The 20,808-nt window shown below is 32.5% G+C and overlaps 3 protein-coding genes across 4 annotated transcripts; 1 reads left to right on the forward strand and 2 right to left on the reverse strand.

Moving 5' to 3' along the window:
- Positions 1–301: 301 nt before the first annotated feature.
- Positions 302–8,160, reverse strand: Raf (serine/threonine kinase raf oncogene). The gene has a single exon (XM_072888976.1). The coding sequence runs from the start codon at positions 7,448–7,450 to the stop codon at positions 5,051–5,053; it is 2,400 nt and encodes a 799-aa protein (XP_072745077.1). The 5' UTR covers positions 7,451–8,160; the 3' UTR covers positions 302–5,050.
- Positions 8,161–8,707: 547 nt separating this feature from the next.
- LOC140664159 ((3R)-3-hydroxyacyl-CoA dehydrogenase) lies at positions 8,708–10,468 on the forward strand. Of its 2 annotated transcripts, none has more exons than XM_072888983.1 (4): positions 8,708–9,097; positions 9,371–9,487; positions 9,699–10,071; positions 10,136–10,468. In XM_072888983.1, the coding sequence occupies exons 1-4, from the start codon at positions 9,043–9,045 to the stop codon at positions 10,350–10,352; spliced, it is 762 nt and encodes a 253-aa protein (XP_072745084.1). In that variant the 5' UTR covers positions 8,708–9,042; the 3' UTR covers positions 10,353–10,468. The 2 variants fall into 2 exon arrangements, with proteins under 2 accessions (XP_072745084.1, XP_072745085.1); XM_072888984.1 differs by having other exon boundaries at positions 8,899–9,191.
- Positions 10,086–12,249, reverse strand: LOC140664160 (deoxynucleotidyltransferase terminal-interacting protein 2). The gene is made up of 2 exons (XM_072888986.1): positions 11,967–12,249; positions 10,086–11,609 (listed from the first exon to the last, which is right to left on the reverse strand). The coding sequence occupies exons 1-2, from the start codon at positions 12,010–12,012 to the stop codon at positions 10,930–10,932; spliced, it is 726 nt and encodes a 241-aa protein (XP_072745087.1). The 5' UTR covers positions 12,013–12,249; the 3' UTR covers positions 10,086–10,929.
- Positions 12,250–20,808: the final 8,559 nt, after the last annotated feature.

Consider the following 20,808-nt stretch of genomic DNA (forward strand, 5'->3'; position numbering starts at 1 on the left):
ATTAACCAAAATTAGCCAAAACAGCAAAATCGCGAATTATTACATCTCGTATCTTTCATTTAAAGAGAGAGAAACTTTCGATTGTCAATGAAAAACAACTCGGTGATACGATATAAACAGCATTTCTCCCCGTTTCCTGCTTCTCTTAATTTACACATTAATGATGCATGTATAAAGAGAGACTCCTATACGCGAGAATCTGTTCAATCATTGAATTATTATCCGGCAAACGAAGTTCGAGCGAAGCGTAAAAGGATCGAGGAGAAGTGTCATTGTGGAGAAATAAATTTCGCATGCGTCATACGCGAAGATAAAGTAAATTTATTTTTTGTCCTTTTCTTGTATGTGTGTGTATGTGTATATATATATATTTTTTTCGCTCTCTTTCGATTAGATACAGCAATCGATCTCTCGTCGAGATTATAGTCGAGTATCTGATGGAACTGCGCGCGCGATCGAAGAATCTATCACGGCGTATTTTGACAAAAACGCGTTTACTCGTTTACTTTTATTTATAATATTATAACGCGCTGACTTTAGTTAAATATTTCTTTTTTTTTTTTTGTACCGTCTATATCGTAGACGGAAATGTGATTTCAGAAGAACTTCTAAGAACTCCTAACTTCTCTCTAAACAGTTCTAAGAAGTTCTAAGAAGAACACTGCGCACATTGTCCTCCTTTTCGTAAGACGCATCAAAAAGAATTAATAGGAATTTATTTTGTGCAAAATTGGCATTCCTAGATGCTTCAAAGCAAGGTGATTTCAGCAAATTGTCTCGTTCCTTCTATCTCTCTCCTTATAAGAAAAGAAACTTTAATTGTATCATTGATGAGAAATTTATAAGATAAAATTAAATGTGAGTTTAAAAACTTTAATCTCTTAAATTAACAAAAAAAATTGATTCTGTTTCATTGAAGGAATGAATTTTAAATTGATCCTTAGTTGTTCAAGAATCTGATATATCTGAAAGAATGTTTGATGAATCACTTGATTTGAATGGTTCCGGTTACTTAATAAGATTTATAAGATTTGAATCGAATCATAAAATGACCGTCCTTAATTCCATTCAATTCGTATTTTTTTCTTACTATAGTGAGTTAGAGTCACTTAAACGAAACTATGTCGGTACAACTTGGAGCCGGTTTCACTAACGTCGGTTAACGCTAAGTCCAGTTAACTCTTACCTCTGTCTATGCCGAATAGATAGAGAATTAGTCTAGAAATTAATCTAGAAAGGAACAGCGAATGTGTTAACTCAGTGTGTCGATTAACACAGATTGTCGTTATAACTCAGCGAAAGGAAGTCAAAGTCCTACCACATCATCGCTACGTGACAGGACATGTCGCGCGAAAAATTTTATTCTATTCAATATACATCAAATTCGAACCAATGATGGACTCTGAGGAAAGCAGATTCACATACTCGAAATTCAAAATTCATGTCGCTTAAACGTTTGCTTGAAATTTCGATGGCAATATCGCGTCTAAACTATTCTCTTCCTCTTACGAAGACCAAGTTTTATTCTACGATCGCGACTTAAGCAAAGAAGCAATGTCCTCGATACGATGCCGTTTGTATTCAAAATGCGTGTAAGCAACCGCGATACAAACGTTGAATCTGCCTTCCCACGTTGCCTGTGCTTTTTCAATGACAAAGAAATGTGCTCCGATATCGTATTCTCGTACAAATTCTCCGCATACATGTACGTCGAAGCGCGAATGTGAAGTGAATCTCGACAACAGAGTGCGCGATCCTATAAAACTTAATACGCACATAAAAATCTTCAAAGGCGGAGGAAGACGACAAATGTTAAGATTTAGCGAAATAAAATTTAAAGAAACACACGATATATTCTTCTCTTGTAACGAGAAATAACAAAATTGTAATACAAACTATATATAAAGATGCTATTGAAACAATTCTCTCTTTCTCTCTCTTGTTTCGCGATGTAAACGGAAGATTTATGTTTCTTATTAATTTGAGATGCGCGATAAATTTTCAACGGAAGACACAGGTCGGTTTCCTCACCCACATGTCCTCCTCCTCCTTTTAATCTTTCAGATAGATTCCGATATCGTTAATTGTCACAGTCCATTGCGCTTTCTCTCGTTATGGAAAAGCGTTATCAATGACGTAAGCTCTGCTTTAATTTACATTACGCGTTCACGATATACAATTTCAGTCTCCGGCTCGCTTCGCTTATTATATATCTCCACGTTCCGCATATTTAAGCACGCATTCTCCCTTCACATCCCCTTCCTCATTATCCTTCCTTCTCTCTTTCACTCGCAATGAATTCCTCTCACGCTTTTGAATTCGGCACTTGTCTACGGTCGCGTAAGTCGCCGCGATGTGAATTATGTATAAATAAATAAATAACAAATCGGGATGTCACAATAATGGGGCACAATAAAGGAGTGAAAAAACTTAAGCACTCTAATTACAACTTGTTTTCGAAGGTTCGTTCTTAGGCCTTGTATATTTGTGCGCAAGAAGGAAGGTGCATACGACAAAAACTTTCAAGACAAAAATTTTCCAACAAACATATATGATTAAATACACAAAGTAACATAAAAACTTATAAACATTATTATATAATAATAAAAAAAATAATTATTAAATGTTTACAAGAGTGATAATATATGAATTTTATTTCATATATTATGTCTCTTAGTATAATATGAAATATTATAAAATATATATATCTATATTTTTTTCTCTCTATGTATATATTATTTTTGAGAATTATTTGTTTTATAATAAATCAATTTTATTTCAATATCTGAAATGTGTCCTCGATTGCTGGGGCCATGCAAAGTTAAGTATTATATACAGATAGGACGAGATATAGATATGTTACTTTATGAATATCCACTTGAGATTTCAATAATATATGTACCATCACACAACCTATTTAATTAAATATTTTGAATAAAATATATTGCACTCTAATAATAATAATAAAAGAGCATTCGTAATTCGTAGTAATGCATTTTCCTTCCACGCATGTGTATTGTTCATAACTCACATTTCATCGCGATAAAGATTTAAAGTGATATATGATATTATAAAATTGAATTCTTCGAACGCTAACTAAAGATTACATTGTGTGATCTTGGATTAATTCGAAGTGAAATTCGCGCTACTTCCTGCATCACGATAGCCTCGGAAGATATATCGTAGGAAAAAGCACGTATATTCTAAGATACTATTTAATGTCAATTAAACGTAAATCGTAATATGAAAGCCTATGTAATTTGTATATTCAATTGTATATCAATTATAAGATTGCCACTCTTTTCTCTCGTTGTCATATTCGAATAATTAATTGTAAAACTTAAATTTACTGGTGTGTGTGTGCGCGCGCGAGCGAGATATTTGAGTTAGTTAGAAAGTTAAGAGAAGCAAAGTCTATGGTAAAAGTTCCATAAAAGAATTTTTCGAAGCACATACGATTAATCGTCTTCTTGTCAAATTTTAATATTAATGTAGTATCCTATTACGTGTACCAGCATCGATTATATAGCTATCTCTTAGGCCACGATATAATTATCTCCGTACCGATATTCGGAAATATTTTACAGAAGAGAGCGTCGTCTGAAAAACTAGTTATTATACTAGCATTTTCAGCTCAACTATACTCTGCTTGGACAATAGATATGTACTATAACATCTTACGAAATGAAAGAACAAGTAGGTCAAAAGTCTCTCGAAAAATTTTTCCCCCTCCCATTCATATACTTTGAAGCTTATAATGCTTATGTTTTTTTTTTTTTTTTTTTATTAAATAGCAGAATTATTTAACTTTATATTTCTTTTCCAACTACAAATCAGCTTTTCGTTCGAAATATGTTCGTCTAATAGACTTCATTAAATAAAAAAAAAAAAAAATAAATATATCAGATTAATGAATTACAAGCGAATAGGTAAACTTTTAAGAACATATAAAAAATATTTTTTAAATAAGAACAATGCAAGAAATATATACACACATTTAGTATTCTCTGTCTATGTATACATATTTATAATATTATTAAAAATGTTTAATCGTAAGATAAATAATTAAAAATATTTTCAGAAAAGATTTGTCAAATAAGATATAAATAGATATAAGCATTTTACAATGTCTTAAAGAACCTCTGTTCATTTTAAATCAATATCTCTAATTTAGCAGGCTTATTTAAAATAGTTTCATTAATGAGTATAAGTGTGTTACTTTTATAAATATAATTTTTTCTTAAATGGAAATTTATACGTTATTATATATACAAAGCAACCTGCATCCCGATGTCGATATAAGTATAATATGTATAATAATCATGATTGACTATGTGCAAAATGTGTGTACATGTGTGAGCATATTTGAAATAAAATTAAGGAAGTAGTACAAAATCACTTCGGCCTTTGGAAAACTATCTCACAGATAAGCGACGGCCCGCACGACTTACTGCTGTTTTATTCTTATGACTTAATTTAGTTTTACATCCTTCATAAGGATCGCACAAAATCAACAGATCGCTACATTGACGTGCATGCACGTATAATATATATGTATATATATATATATATATATATATTTATATATATTTATGTATATATGTACACTGCTGTATATGTGTATACGAGAGTATGTATTTATAATACATGAATGATCGTACCTAATGAAATGAAAATTTATTTCTGTAAACGGTAAATGTCTAAAGATAAAAGCTACACATGCGTTCTCTTTTTTTCTTCTTATATACATACATACATATATATATATATATATATATATATATATATATATATATATATAATATATATGTATATACATAAATATATATATGTATACATATATAAAGCCTAATTTGCTTGACCTTTGTCTTATATCAAAGAGAATGTTATCACATTCCACATCGAGCAAACATTTGCAATACAATGAAAGTGAAGTGTGAAAGAATTATGTAATTTGTTCATAAAGTTAAGCTTATATCATTATGTTCAATATTTTAAATACTTTTTCTATGCAAAGTGCATCAGACTTATAATGTGTTAGCCGATACATTTATATATTCCCACCAGAAGGATAAAAGGGAAATGCTCCAAATTGAAAGTGCACCGGAGTTTTTGGTGAAGCACAAGTATATAGAAAATCATCAGACTGCAGCTGCGTTCTGTTGAGATTTGGTTCGGAAGCCGATCTTGTTATCTTCGGTAAACCACGCAGAAGACTTTCTAAACTGACCAGAATTTGACGAAATATTGGTCGCTCATCGCGCGTAAACTTAATGCAGTCCACCGTGAGTCTCTTGAGTGCGTTTGGTGTATCAGAACGCAATTTATCTAAATCGGGGCGCAAATAGCCACGTCCTACCATGAACAATATCTGATCTTTGTTGTTTATATGCGAGTATGGTAATTGACCAGATAGTAACTCGAACAACACTACACCAAACGCATAAACGTCAGACTGGAAACTATACGGATTTTCTTCTTGCATTCTGATCACTTCTGGTGCCATCCATAGAATGGAGCCAGTCGGTTGGTGAAATTGTTGAGAACCGGACCACCGAGTTTTTGCTGTTGCCAGACCAAAATCACCGATTTTAACCGTGAGATCGTCGTGTAGAAATATATTGTTGCTCTTCAAGTCTCGATGAATGATGTTCTTCGCATGCAAGTAGTCCATGCCTTGCGCAGTTTGTCTCCCAATCTCTATCAATGTCAGTAATTCAAACTTGGACTCAAATACGTGCAAGTGTTTATACAGAGACGAGCCTTCGCACCATTGTGTAACAATCGCAAGCTGTGGTTTACTGACACAACCCATAAATAGCAAGATATTTACATGTCGAGTTTTACGTAAAACAGCCACCTCATTTTTGAATGCTTGTAATTGTGCAGATGTGGGAATTTTAACATTGAGTGTTTTCACTGCGACAGGTCCATGCCAATGAGCCTTGTACACAGTTCCAAACGATCCTGATCCGATACGTGGCCCTACTAGAATCTCATCCGCTGGAATTTCCCAATCCTCGATAGATTCCCTTGGTGCTAAAAGATTCTTCGAAGATTCATCGGCTGATTTTGCTCTTGGTCGTTTCGGCCTTAAAGTACTTGTGGGACTAGCCTGCGTGGACTGACTATGTTTCGTTGGGCTGCTGCCAGGTGACACAGGACTTTGAGTAATACCGACAGGTCTACCTAAACTCTGAGATCTACTATATTCATCTAGGTTGATAGGTTCACCACCTGGCTTAATCATATTAAAGCAAACATTAGGTGCTGAGCTAGATCGGTCTTGTTGGCCTAAGGAACGTGGATGCCTCTGATTTCTCGATTGAGCCATAGAGGGAGACATACTTCTACTTAATCCGTAAGAGGGAAGCTGCAAGATTCCAGCAGGATTCTCTGGATTGTTACGTGCCAATAATGTCTGATAGTAAGCATCCTGCAGGCGTGCCTGATGACATAAAGCAGGAACACCACCTGCACATCTCTGATGAAATTTGTAATTACATGTTCTGCAATAAAATCCTTGAAATAGCAACTTTCTGCAGCATTCGCAAAAGGCTAGTGAGAAAAATGTCTTACGCACAAAATTGTGTGAAATGGAAGTAGCTATGGGAAACATATCTAAAATCTCCACCGATATTTCACAATTCAACGTTGAGCTGTCCACGTCCCAACTTATCATTTCCCTGGTTTCACCCACACTGTAGACTGCGCACATCTCAGTAGTGAGATTTCGAAGTTTCATCGGTTTGGCCAATGCGTCTCTCAAGGAGAGTCCCTCTTTGACTTGCACAGTGGTACGTTGCTGATTAGGTAGATACGCTCTCAATGTATGAAAGGCCTTTACCGGTGTTCTAGGGCCTCTGTTTGCATTGTTGTCACTTTCCGACATAGAAACACTACTAGAAATTCTCCTGACATTTAGCAGCTCGTTAAGCCTCTGCTCCTCAGTTTCGAGCTTGTGCAGTTTACCCGTCAACTCCTGGTACTCATTCAGATAAATCGAAGGCGGATGTTGCAAGCCGGCGAAGCGATTGTTCAGAGTGTCGATATTCTGCCGCGTGACAGCAATGATGCTCTGTATGTTACGCAGCTCGTCCAGGTAGTCGTCGTCGGGATCGCTGAACTCGCCGGACTCCAGGCCACTTCCGCGCGAGGACGTCATCGCAAGCTGCTGCTGGTGCTGCGGCGGCGGTGGCAGCGGCGACGGCGACGGCGACGGCGACGGCGGCGGCGGCGGCGAGTGACCCGCGGTGCCTTTCTTCCTGTGCCGTCGACGGCGCGCCAACGCCGAGGACGACGACGATGACGACGACGAGGACGAGGGTGACGGCAACGGTGACGTTATCGCTGTCTCGGACTGACCGTCAACCCTGTGACAAGAGAACAACTCCGTATACGCGCTCGCACGGACCGCCGCGTGATACCTGCGTTCGCCGATCACGGCCATTTTCTTGCTACGTCGGGCAGCATCCTGGGCCGCCGCTGCCGCACTTCGAAACACCTCGGTAGCTCGATCCGCGCTGTCCGTAGTTGAGAAGCGGCGAGCGGTGCGCTCGCACACGAGAGAGAGCGCGCTATGTCGATCTCTCGTCAACGCCAATCGCGCTCTTGCTCTTACTTCGATCACGCTCTCTCTCTCTCTCTCTCTCTCTCTCTCTCACTTTCCTCCTCCTTCTCTCTTCTCTCTCACTCTCTCTCACACCTGCTCTTTGTCTCGTTTCTCACCACGCCGTCGTTATCTCGCCGTGCGACCAAGCACGCAGCGTCAATTTCGTCGTCGTCGTCGTCGTCGTCGTCGTCGATGTCAATGTCGATGTCGATATCGTTGTCGTTGCACGTCGCCACCCTCTCTTGCCGCTTTTCTCGACGCTACTCGCGCGTGTCGAGTCGAATGACGCGCCGCGAGTACACGGCATGCCGCGACGTCCCTGCTCCTGGTCCGTGCGCACTTGTCACCGACGTGTCACAACCTCTTTACCGCGAGATCTTTCTTTCTTTCGTCTCACTCGTTCCGTCTCTTCTTCTCGTCACTTCGACTCACGACGAGCCGACCACCCGTCCCTGACGTCGCGCGCCCGCACCCGATCCAACTCAACGATCTGTCATATATGACACGGCCTCGAGCCGTCTCGGCGCAAAACTAGCACGAGCGAGAAGGCGCAGGGTTACGAATACCTAACCACCGTGGCGCGCGGCGCGTTGCCGGTGCTGCCAGCGTGGTCGTCTACGGATACAACACCACCCCCTTGCCTCCCCGATCATGTCGCGCGCGTGCCGGTCTCTCTCCTCTACCGCGATCGTTGTTCGAAACATTCGAGTCGAAATAACGCGAGATAATCGTCCCCGGATAATCGTCTTTGACATGAATTGTGTCGCGCTTTCTACGAACTTCAACCGTAGCTATTGGCCAGACAATTATTAAGCTCCGTTTGCATGTACGCCTCTCTGCATTTAAAATACTTGGAATTTAGAATCCTACGAAGCGCATTAAAAATGCGTAAACTTTTCCAGCCAACGATCAATTTTTTCCGATACTTATTATGCGGCAAGTTTTTTTCCGCGAAGAAAACGCATCGCTGGTGCGTTTTAATTTTAATTGCGAACCGGCTTGAACGATACGCGTTTTTAAATTCGAGCTCTATCTGTTTTCAGCCCCAAGTGCCGGCCGGACACGATCAACGAGGCGCGATGTCACATTGTCATCGTCCACTCGACCTGTATCTAACGATCCGTGCAAAGCTGGCAAAGCATCGCATCGTATCGCAAACGCCGATAATTCAAGTTCAATTTTTCCATAAACACGACCACTTACGTTGCGCGTTCTGACGTCACTGCGGGTACGCTTTGACGTCAGCGGCATATGGTATCGTCGTCAGGGCAACAAAAAGTCGATTTCCATTGGTCGGGGGTGCTTACGTTATTCGCACTACCGAGATCGGCGACTGGGACACGCTCGAATCATTGAGAAAGCGTATTTTCGAACCGTCAGAAGTTCTTCCGGCGCGTTCGTTCAATAAATGCGTGTGTTTTCCTCTTCGCATGATGATCGAGCACTTATCGTCCATCGATTCAGCAGTGTTAATTGGACACGTTGGTGAGGCGAGTTGTGTTTCAATTTTAATTGTGTTGTAGTTTTTTTTTTTTTGAAATGTCGAAACTAGTAGCTGGAAAATTGGCACTTGTTACTGGTTTGTAAAGACTTCTTTTTTTTTTTTTTTTATTTAAACAGTTTAATCATATTTATTATTTTTGCAGAAATAAGTAATAAAAATTTATCTCGAGTATCATTAGCGAAAATGTGATTAGACTTGAATATGCATATAAATAGGATTAAATCTTATTTGCTCTTTCTTGATCCACGTTACAGGTGCTGGAAGCGGCATCGGAAGAGAAGTATGTCGAATTTTGGCTCGCGAAGGTGCAACCGTTGTCGCAGCTGATCAGAATGTCAAAACTGCTCAGGAAACTGTTGCCACTTTGGAAGGTTTATATATATATATTTATTATTATAAAATCTTTATCTTGGAAAGAGATTTTTGAAGCCGATACAAAGTTTATTTTCATGTGTTTATAACATTGAAATTTTGTAATTTATTGAAATTATATATATTTCTTTATTCTTTTATTTTCAGTAATTAATTCTATTTTATGACTATTTTATTTGTTTTGTTACATTAGTGCATTTTTTATTGCAGGTGCTGAACATATTGCACTGAATATTCATGTTAATGACCGAAATAGTGTTGAAACAGGGTTTAAAGATGTTGTAAAGCAATTTTCAAAGCCACCCACCATCATTGTTAATTCAGCAGGGATCGTACGAGATAACTTTTTAGTGAAACTCAGCGACAATGACTTCGATGATGTCATCAATGTCAATTTAAAGGGTACTTTTCTACTCATGCAAGTTGCAGTCAAAGCAATGATAGAGGGAAATGCAACCAAAGATTCTTCAATTATCAATATGAGTTCGATTGTGGCACGTGGAAACATTGGACAAACTAGCTATAGTGCATCAAAAGCTGGAGTAATAGCTATGACAAAAACCGCTTCGATGGAATTTGGACAGTATGTGTCAGACATACATTTTGATTAATTTATTTAGAAAATAACTATTATATATATTCTACAGGTTAGGGATCCGGGTGAATGCAATACTGCCTGGTTTTATAGATACTCCTATGACTGCACTTATACCTGACAAAGTTAAAGAAATGTTTTTAAAAAAGATAGCGTTACAAAGATTGGGAAAGCCACAAGAAGTAGCAGAAGTTATCGTGTTTTTAGCTTCTGACAAGAGTTCTTACATAAATGGAGCTTCTATTGAAATTACTGGAGGACTGAATTAAGTTTTACTATTCATATATGTACTATATATATACACATACACTCAAAAAGCATCATATAGACTATTGATGTATTATACCTATATATATACATTACTATATATATATATATATATATATATATATATACATACATACACACACATATGTGTAAAACTCATTTTTTATAATATTCTATTTAATACGTGATAAAATTCAAAACAATTTTATTTATAATTTTATATTTTGTATATTCTAATATATGTGTCTTAATATATATTTTGTATATATTCATATTTTATTTCTTTAAATGTTTTCTATATTACACATGAAATTATATGAATTTATATATCACAAGCATACATAAAATTCAATTCTGAATTTTGTCACGAATTTTATCAAAAAGATTGTCTAAAGCAGTTTTTAAACAAATATAAATATTAATATATATTTTTTTAAAGAAATGTACAATTTGAGTGTACATATATATTTGTTACTATATTTCTATAATGTTAAAGATGTAAATACAAATTTTATAAAGATTTACAAAAAAATTTTGCATTTTTCAAATATAAAATCAATCCTGTATAATTGTGATAAACTACTTCTTCTTTCTTTGTTTAAGTCTTTTTGCATGTTTGTGTGCCTTATAATGCGTCTTTTTCTTCTCTTCAATAATCTCTCTATATTTACGCTTATTATATTTTGTAAACTGTGCATCTGCCATAAGCTCGTCAACGATTGTTCTCTTACGCTCCTTCTTTGTAAGACGTGAGGAGTAGAAGTCCATTGGAGAATCAACAATCTTGCCAACATGGAAGTGTTTTGGCAATGCTTTCATGTCGTTCTTCTTGTAGAAGTGTTTGGGATCTAATACGGATCTCATTCGTAATACCTCAAGATCATGCCTAATCTCTGGTGTTATTTTAGGTGCTCGCATGTTAAACCATCCTGCCCCTGTACCCATCTTTCGCTTTTCTCGTTGTTTGTGTATCTCCAATTGACGTTTACTTAACTCATAGGGTGGTACAACATGTAATTTTTCAAAATCAGGAGTGATAACACTCTTTTTCAAAATCTTGTCCAAGGGATTTACCTCTTTTGCTATTTGTGTCAGGTCTTCCATTAGATCAAAACTCATTTTTGTAGACTTCCAACCCATGTCTGTTTCAAATTTCTCAAGATCAAAGTCTTCGCTCAAATTCGAAACAAATTTCTTTTTCTTTGGGTTGACCTCAATGCCAAGATAATCTGCATCGTATATCCTTGTTGGATCAATATCTAATTGGAAGAAAATATGAATATTTATAATGCAATTATATAATTTATTAATTTACAATGCAATTAATTATTAGTGACGTTAATTGTTAAATGTTTCTGCTAGCTAAAATTTTTATTTCTTTTTTTTACTATTTCTCTAAAATATAGTATGTATGCAAGACTGATATTAAGGTTAAAGATTGATTGCGTTTGTTTTATAATAAAATCAGCATGATCTCTAGATTAATGTGAAAAGGTTTAGCGAGCTGTCGTTTCAAATTTAATTAATTTAGACAATCAATAATTAATGGTTTCATAACGAATTCTAACCTAAATATATTTCGGGGAGATAAACAAAATAAACGCAGACATAATTACCAAAAATTTTAATTTCCTCGTCGTGGTCAGACTTTATGGATTCCATCTTCGAAAAAACTAGGATCAGTTATGAGTAGACAAAAATTATAATAAATCTAATGAAAATATGCAACTGAATTCATATCCATGCGCATGTATTTCAAAATTTATGAACAGGTTCATAAACAGTGAGTGATTTTGCCGACAGTAAAAAAAAATTGCTACGTAATTTTACAGATCCTTTGAAAGAGACACAAATGGTAACATGCTAAATGAACCTTGATCATAGAGATATTAGATATTAGAGCACGCGAGTGCTATGCTAGCTCGTAAAGCCGGGTACATAAAAAAACTTAAGCCGTAAGACTTAAAGGTAAATTTTCACGAGCCGCTGAAATCGATTGTTTGAGCGACAAAAAGAATCACGTGACTAAAAATAAAGATATCAATTCGTCACTTTTCTCAACGGCGACGCCGTCAATGGACGCTCGTGATTGGTTGATTTTTACGATTACAGTTAAAATTACGATTACGGAATTTACGTGTTTCTGGCTTTATGCAAATGCTTATAGACCAATCAGTTTTCTTATATGTATACGCATTATGCGTTATGCAAGAGTGTGTGCTTCCCGCTATAGAAAGAAAATGCTGCATATAGGCTCCTTGTGTCCTTGCTACGTAACTTATATCTTCTTCTTCTATATCTAGCAGATTAGAGAGAAACTTATGCCAGAGTCAACTTGCGCATGCGCGATTAGATAAAGACACAGGGGCCTATATGCAGCGCTCTCTTTTTATTTCGCTATCACATTTTCGGCTTCCTCGCGTGCTTTATATCTAATATCTCTATGACTTTGATTTGAAAAACTATTATCTTACCAAAAAAACATCGGAATAGCTGTTTTTAGGCTTCAGGCTTCTCTTTAATATAAAAATGATTCTCATACGTGCACCTGCAATGTATTCTTTCTTAAATATTACTCATTTTTTCGATATTAAAGCATAAAATATCTGAAAAGAATATAAAGAAATCAACATGTAATAGATTTCGATAAAAGCCTTCATTATTCATTGTTCTTTGTAGAAATTTAGTAACAAGATGACAAATAATAAAAAGAATAAAAAGATTCAACAGTAAAAAATTAAGAATTTACAATTTCAGAAGGATTTCTCTCTCTTTTTAATCTACCGTATTTTTTTATAAAATTAACATATATATAAATATAATATTAATATATACTTTATATATAATAAGATTGTCTAGTTTCTCACAGGGCGGTTTTATTCCGCTTCCCGCACGCGGCTTTCCGATCCGCTGGTCGAGATAGCGGCGGAATCTATCCCAGACAGCACATGTCTCTAAAAAATTACTTAAAGATGACTTAAAGAAGTCTGATTGTCTTTTAGATATTTTTAAGATATCTTTTGGGATGCGAAAAGTTTTTAAGTGACCGCGAGATTAAAACGTCCGCATATTTTCGCAAAATCTCGCGATGGTGGCGACGTTGGGTTGTTTGTTATGTAATAAAAGACTTAAAGTCATTAGAAAAAAAATGAGATGTAGCGTTACGTGAATTCTGCTTTTTTTACTTTAGTTAATTTGTTTTAATACTGTATGCTGTTATGTGTACGTGGATGATCCCGTGGCGCAAAATCTCTCTTTTGTCCAATCTCTAAGATGATAAGAATAGATTAATGCCTTTATTTTAATTCAATTAATGTTCCCCGAAGGGACAATGTCCCCCCGGGGTGGAATACAAAAAATAAGATATATGTTATGTTATACATATGTTAATTTCATAAAAAAATACGGTAGATTAAAACACATATATACTTAATGTTTTTTACATATACATATGTATACTTTTAATCTCGGAGTTTGTTTACTACAGATACATGTATATTTATATTTAATTGAATTGTACCCGTGTGCAATTCTTTATTCACTAATTATACATATAGCATAACATAAGAAGTTATTTTATGGTTTTTATTTTTTCAGTTCTTAATAGTACATTTAAGAAATAACTATGGTTAAATAACTATATGGTAGTCTATTCAACGCATTCAACGTATAATCATCAACATCTATTATTTTTCAATTATTTTTTTCTAGCAAGTTTATAAGTGAAAGCTAAACAAAAAGGACATGAAACATGCATGGATTCAAACATATAATCTTTATATTTCTGAATTAATTAATTACAGTGATACAGCAGCGTCATATGAGAGTTATAATATATACATGAGGTTTTCTATTACGTGCTAAATTTTCATATACTTACGTGGATTTTCTATTACGTGCTAAATTTTCATATACTTACGTGGATTTTCTATCACGTGCTAAATTTTCATATACATGTTATCCATATGAAATAATTATTTAGCAAGTATATAAATTATACATTTGTTACATTTTTTTGCAAGCATGTCCTGCTCGCGAGTGTTTGAATTCTATATATATATACAAGATGTCCTGTAATTGATGAAAAACCTGCTAATGGCAGATTTTTGAGGTCATTTGGAGACAATTTTTCCTCAGCGAAAATGTCAAGGCATCAATAATTTCCGAGTTATAAACAATTGAAAAAAAGCGCTTTTTGCAAACTAAACTTTTTGAAGTTAAAAAATTATCAAAACTACATTTTTCAGTTAATTTTATTGTCAGATAGAGTTCACTCTAATAGAATTTTAATTTAAGGCTTAGTTACAAAGCTATACAATGATAAAAATTGGAAACTTGCAAAAAATGATGACGTCTCTCGATATTTTCGCTGACAAAAAATCGACTCCAAATGATTTCAAGAATCTGCCTATCCATTAATAGGTTTTTCATCAATTATCAGACAGCCTGTATAATGCACTAATGATAATATAATGACAATAAAATTATCGCTTATCATAATTTTTATTACATATGAGAGTTATATATGTGAAAGTCAGTAACAACTTGCATAATATATAAGACAATTATCTAACTTTATCTATTCATCTATGCAATTGCCTACTTTAGTAAACCGACTTTTTCAGTCTATTACCATTTCAAGACGTAATGATGCGATCAAAAGAGAAACTTGCAATGTTTCTGACAATGTACAGTAAATCAATTTTTTCCATAAAATTAGTGAAATTGATGAATCGTGTAAAGATAGAAAAATTGTTTAGAAAATTCGTAAAGAATTATTAATTCTATTTTTTTTAATGGAATTGGATTAAATATTTTTTTTACAATTTTCTATTTACTTTAATTTATCTAAAAAATATATTAGACATATAATTATACATTAAGAACGTTATTATCATTACTATTATCTGAAATATTTACGTATCAAGTATATTTTTTGGATAAATTAAAATAGAAAAAATTGTAAGAAATTAGAACATTTTTTAATTTTTCATCAATTTTTAATTCCATTTAAGTATCAGAATTTATAACTTTACATTATGAATTTTCAAAACAATTTCTTTAATCGATCGATTTATCCAGCATTACGGAACAGACTTTTCTTTAGAAGATAAATTTATTACATAGAATTACTAAAGTGTGTAAATTTATTTATTACAAGTTATATATTATAAGACAAAACATAATGTGTTAATATTAAGAGATATGTCACACATACATATACACAGCGACAGATAAATAATAGTTTAAAAAATTGAATAAAATATCGAAAGAAAAAGAAATGAAAAGGATCGACAAATGCGTACATTAATCCTTCATTTGGATATGATTTAATTTATTAAATAAATCTTAAAGATTTAATTTTACTTTCTTCTCATTTCTTTCAATCATGAAGGATCCATCTTTTTTAAGTGAAATATTACTTATCACGGAAGAAATACTGTTGATAAATATGTATTACTCGCGCAAAGTTAAGTAACTCTGAATTTATCTTCCGTGCACATGCGTGCAATTTGTTACCTTCTAAAAGAATAGACATACATAAAGCTGACAGACACATAGGGGTGGGAGACGGCAGTCTCCCAGTTAGAATATATTTGAACATGCGTTTGAAGGCATGTGCACAGTATAACTTATACCATCGACATTTATGCATAATATCAAATATCTCGAGAGGTAAAGCGTAAAATTTTCGAAGAAATATATATCTCGTACAGATTATATCGACATTCAATCGCCTCCACCATTTGCAAATCATTTTAATTTTTGCTTTGTTTTATTTTTACATGTAACCTAATAATTTTTTCTAAAATTTATTTTATTAAAGATTTAGCAAGATTTGTGTGATACAATTTGAAATTATCGTGATGATTATTTAACGTGTCAAATCTTAACGTTTCTTTTGTAACGTTGGAACATATTTTTGTAAGAATGTTATGCTACGGAATTATACTGTATCTATCATTATTGCATCAATTGGTAATATGTTCCAATGTGACCGAAATCATATCTTCGCAAGATCAATTGTTGGTTGAGGAATTTACTAGTAATGAGAATATCTGGAAGAATTTTACGGAGCAGTTTGTTCGTGATAAGGAATACGAATCCAAGCTTTTATCGAACAACACGACCGTGTCAAGTGACAAGAATGTCGAAAATGAACTTTGGAATACTAACCAATTTTTGGAAATCTGGAATCCAATTGTCATTTCGCAAATGTGGAAGAACGAGACATATCAAGATGTAGATATTTCGTTATCGTGTGGTAAAGATTTGACTAGTTACATGATGGGCGTATCGAGGAAATCAAATTGGGCTCTAAAAAGTAAGTGTAACTTTTAATAATTTAAAAATATAACATATAATATATGACATGGGTATATGACAACAATTTATAATTAAAGGCCTTAAAATAATTTGTGCGTTAAAATCATTTTTTTGGTTTTGTGGAACAAATACATGTTAAAATGTAAATCGAAAAAATAAATGTATGAAATAAGTTTTGTAAGATTTATTGTACACATGTTTTAGGCGCAATTTTCAAGTAAAATGCATAAATTAATCAATAACGATTTGTATAAATTTAAATAATATTTGATAATTGAATTCAATTGATTTAATTTCATAATTGAAGTTTTCATGTATGTGTCGCAAAAAATTAATTGAATTCTAAACAATAAATTTTAGAAAACAGAATTGCAATATATACTATATACGCGTGATAAAAACAAAATTCTCAATATATGATATTTGATTTATTATGCTATAATGAATTTATAAAAAAAAAGAAAAAAAAAAGAAAATTATACATTTCTGAAAATTATATATTTCTGTCGAAAAATCCATTTGTCAGATAGATAATAAGATAGATAGGTATAGTTTTAGTCTCCTGACAATTTTGTTATTAAGAATTACAAATTGCAAGCCAAAAAATTTTGGAGAAGATTACAGGTTAAAGAAGATTGCAACAATGGAGAAGATTGCAGTTATATTCGATAATTTATGTGCACATTGAAGATGATTGCAACATTGAAGAAAATTATAGTTGTTATTTGATAATTTTTATATCATTGATAATGTGGTATTAAATAGATTGATTAAAGATCTCTTTTTATTATCTGTTATGCACAATAGCTTCCTCTGACAATAAGATTATACATTATTTTTTAAGAAAATATTTATTTTATTTATGTTATTAATTATGTAACGCGATGCATTTTTATACTTTCCAATATGCTGAAAATGTTAATTAATATTTTAGTTACATTGTCATCCATTAACACCTCAGGAACTTCCCATTGGTTGCTATTTTAGTGCAGAGAGTTATTAATACTCTTTCAAATGTATGCATCATTTGTAAATGAATATAACTTTCATTCCAATATGTATTAATACTCGAGCATTTTCCAATGCTCTTCGAATGCTATAAAGGAAAATGTTAAAAATCAAATTATCATACATTACATACATATTTACATACGATTCGATAGAATCATCTATAAATTATACAAAAAGTAATTAATACGTTCTCAATTACTGTTAAACGGCCTAAATTATTCTTTATTATTATATTTAATAATTTATTATTATATTTAATATTATTATTATATTTATTATATTTAATAATAATTTATTATTCTAATACACTTATATCAAAGTTGTTACAGTCCATAAGATCATCTCTTATAAAAGAATTAGAAAACTAGATTTGATACTAAAATAAAATTGTTAGAAAACTATATGTCATATGTGCAGAAATATTAAATATTTCATGACACAATCCATATGTTTATTCGGATTATGTATTATATATAATAGACAATTATTATATAAAACAACATATGTAAGGAAGAGCGCTTTCTTTTGGAGCATATCTGAAAGCGTTCTCAACCGTATCATGTACTTTATAATTAAGACATTATGCGTACAAATCACAGCGTTTCTTTTTCAATCAGTATTATGTAAGTTCAGTGTTATCAGAAAAAATTTAGTGTTATTTTCTGTCCTTCATAAACATTGTTACATTTTTAGTGCGTTAATTTAAATCTAAAAATAAATATAAATCTTTATGCATTTTTTTTGTATTACAATTTGTAATAAAGTGAAAAAGCTTAATTTTAGTGGTTGCTTGTTCCGGGACATTGATTAATGATTCTTTCAGAACATAATAACTATACCTAAATGAAATGAGAGATGTGATACTTCCTGTAGAAAGGGTGAAAGTAGTTGGGCAAGAGAGCCATAATAAGATCAGCTCGCGTTTGAACACACTGTAATATGCATATGTATCAGATTAAATTTTAAGTTAGATAACAACTCTTAAGGAGATGCTATATTGTGCTTTATATGCCATATAAACGACTAATACATTATAAACGTGTCATCGATTAAAACTATTATTGATTTGCAATATAAAAGTACAATAAATCATACGATAATCGACTCATACTGCAAATTAGTTATTTTAAGAAACTACTTATTTAATATATAATTATAATTAATTATTAAATATAAAATTAAATATATAATAGGTTTATTTTAAGTACAATTTATGTATCATTTTTAAAACTATATTATACATTTAATTTTGATATTATGTATGTGTCATTTTTTTTAACAAATCGTTAGTTTTTTAATTTAATTTCTTCCCGTTTTCAGTGATAGACGCGGACGGCAAATATACATGGGGTGCATTTTCTGTTAATAAATATTGGGTTGGAAATCCAAATCAGTGTCGCAAAATGGAAAAGGAATACATGGAATGGCAAAAAGATGAGAAGTTCCAACGAAGCAAAGAATTACCGCCTTTCCGCGTCAGCGTAAACTCTATCAATTTTCTTCTTGAAATCCTAAAGCCTGGAATAAATGAGGTAATCGGTATAAAAGTTTAGCAATTTTTTGATAATGTGATAACCCGAAATAAATTTAGTAATGTTAATGATCGACAGATAAACAAAATGTTATATATTTCTAATATAATGAATTTTATATAAAATTTCGGTATAGACATTTTACAAGTGACGTTTAACAATTATAAAAAATATTATCATATTAATATCTTATCGTTTTGATTGTCCAATAATTGTATAAAATCACATTTAAATTTTTTTGAGAACCACAACATTTTAAAATAGTAAAGTCTTTTTGACATTTTATTCATGTTACTATTGAATGACGTCAGTGTAAATAATATAAAACAAAATAATATAAAATTCTTTTATAATCAAATAATTCTTGAAAAATATGATGTACAACAATGAAGATGTTATGTGATAAATTAAAATTATATAATATTTTTTTAATATCACACTTTCACCGATATTAAAGTATTTCCTAGAAGTAAAAGTTACGTTGTTATTTAATCGTGTTATATTAAAGGTCTGTACTTATATTAATAAATTTTTACATAATAAAAATAAATTTAAAAATTTTAATATATATAATTATATCACTTCTCGTTTATTATGAAATATTTATAAATGTAATACTTTGATGAATATATTCTTAAGAATAAAAAATTAAATAGGCGCAAAATTATTATTTAAATGAATTATAAAAACAGACTAAATTAGGAACCCTTAAGAATTTTTTGGAATTTGTTGTGTGTGCGTGCGTAAGTTAAAAGACATATTTCCCTACTATATTGAGCGTATATTCCAATTGTAACATACTGTTATTTTTCAGACTTACAATGTTACGCTTGGATTATGCATGCCAATTAAGTGTGACACGAAGGATATCGAAAAACTTTTGTATTTTGTACAAGATCACTTTGGCACCAATTTACCGTTAAGATTTGCTATCAATCACATACGAAATCTTTCAAAAGGATATTCATTTTGGGAAGATACAACATTCTATATTTTGTTGTAAGTATTATATATATGTATATTTATTATTATAAACGTAATAGGCCACGTCGGAGAAGATAGTAAAAATTACAGTATAATTTTTGTAATCGTGATACATATTAACATGTAAAATCACGCACTACATTTTTATTCATACATAGTAATATATTGTAAATGTATTATATTTTACAGTGAAGTATTGTTTAATTATTTAAATATTTTTGATGCACAAATAAATGCATTCCTTTATTTGTTATTTAATTTTTATAATAATAAATTAGTAATATCTTAATGATGTATTTTTTCCAGTTTTACAGTAAATATAAAAGAACAGGTATTTTTTTACATAATTTGTACTGCAAAATTTTCTCCGTATACATTGCACAATAAAACTTATTTGACAGAAATACAACTTATAATATACTCGAAAATAGTATACTTTTAGTACATACATATACACACACAAAACACACAATATGTATATATTATTAAAACTATAGTCAAAGTTTTTAAGCTAGTCTTTATGATTATAGTTATATAATGCATATATATGTTGCAGAATTTTTTTCGTCATTATATGTGTACTTATACTTGTGGGTACTTTTTA

Source organism: Anoplolepis gracilipes, chromosome 3 (genome assembly GCF_047496725.1).
Source record: "Anoplolepis gracilipes chromosome 3, ASM4749672v1, whole genome shotgun sequence".
Taxonomy (NCBI): Eukaryota; Metazoa; Arthropoda; class Insecta; order Hymenoptera; family Formicidae; genus Anoplolepis; species Anoplolepis gracilipes.

Coding starts and splice junctions, on each gene's coding strand:
- Raf (XM_072888976.1), bottom strand. CDS start 7,450: ATGGCCGTGATCGGCGAACGCAGGTATCACGCGGCGGTCCGTGCGAGC.
- LOC140664159 (XM_072888983.1), top strand. CDS start 9,043: ATGATGATCGAGCACTTATCGTCCATCGATTCAGCAGTGTTAATTGGA. Junction 9,098..9,370: donor AGTGTTAATTGGACACGTTG/GTGAGGCGAGTT, acceptor TCCACGTTACAG/GTGCTGGAAGCGGCATCGGA. Junction 9,488..9,698: donor AACTGTTGCCACTTTGGAAG/GTTTATATATAT, acceptor TTTTTATTGCAG/GTGCTGAACATATTGCACTG.
- LOC140664160 (XM_072888986.1), bottom strand. CDS start 12,012: ATGGAATCCATAAAGTCTGACCACGACGAGGAAATTAAAATTTTTG. Junction 11,610..11,966: donor CGAGGAAATTAAAATTTTTG/GTAATTATGTCT, acceptor TCTTCCAATTAG/ATATTGATCCAACAAGGATA.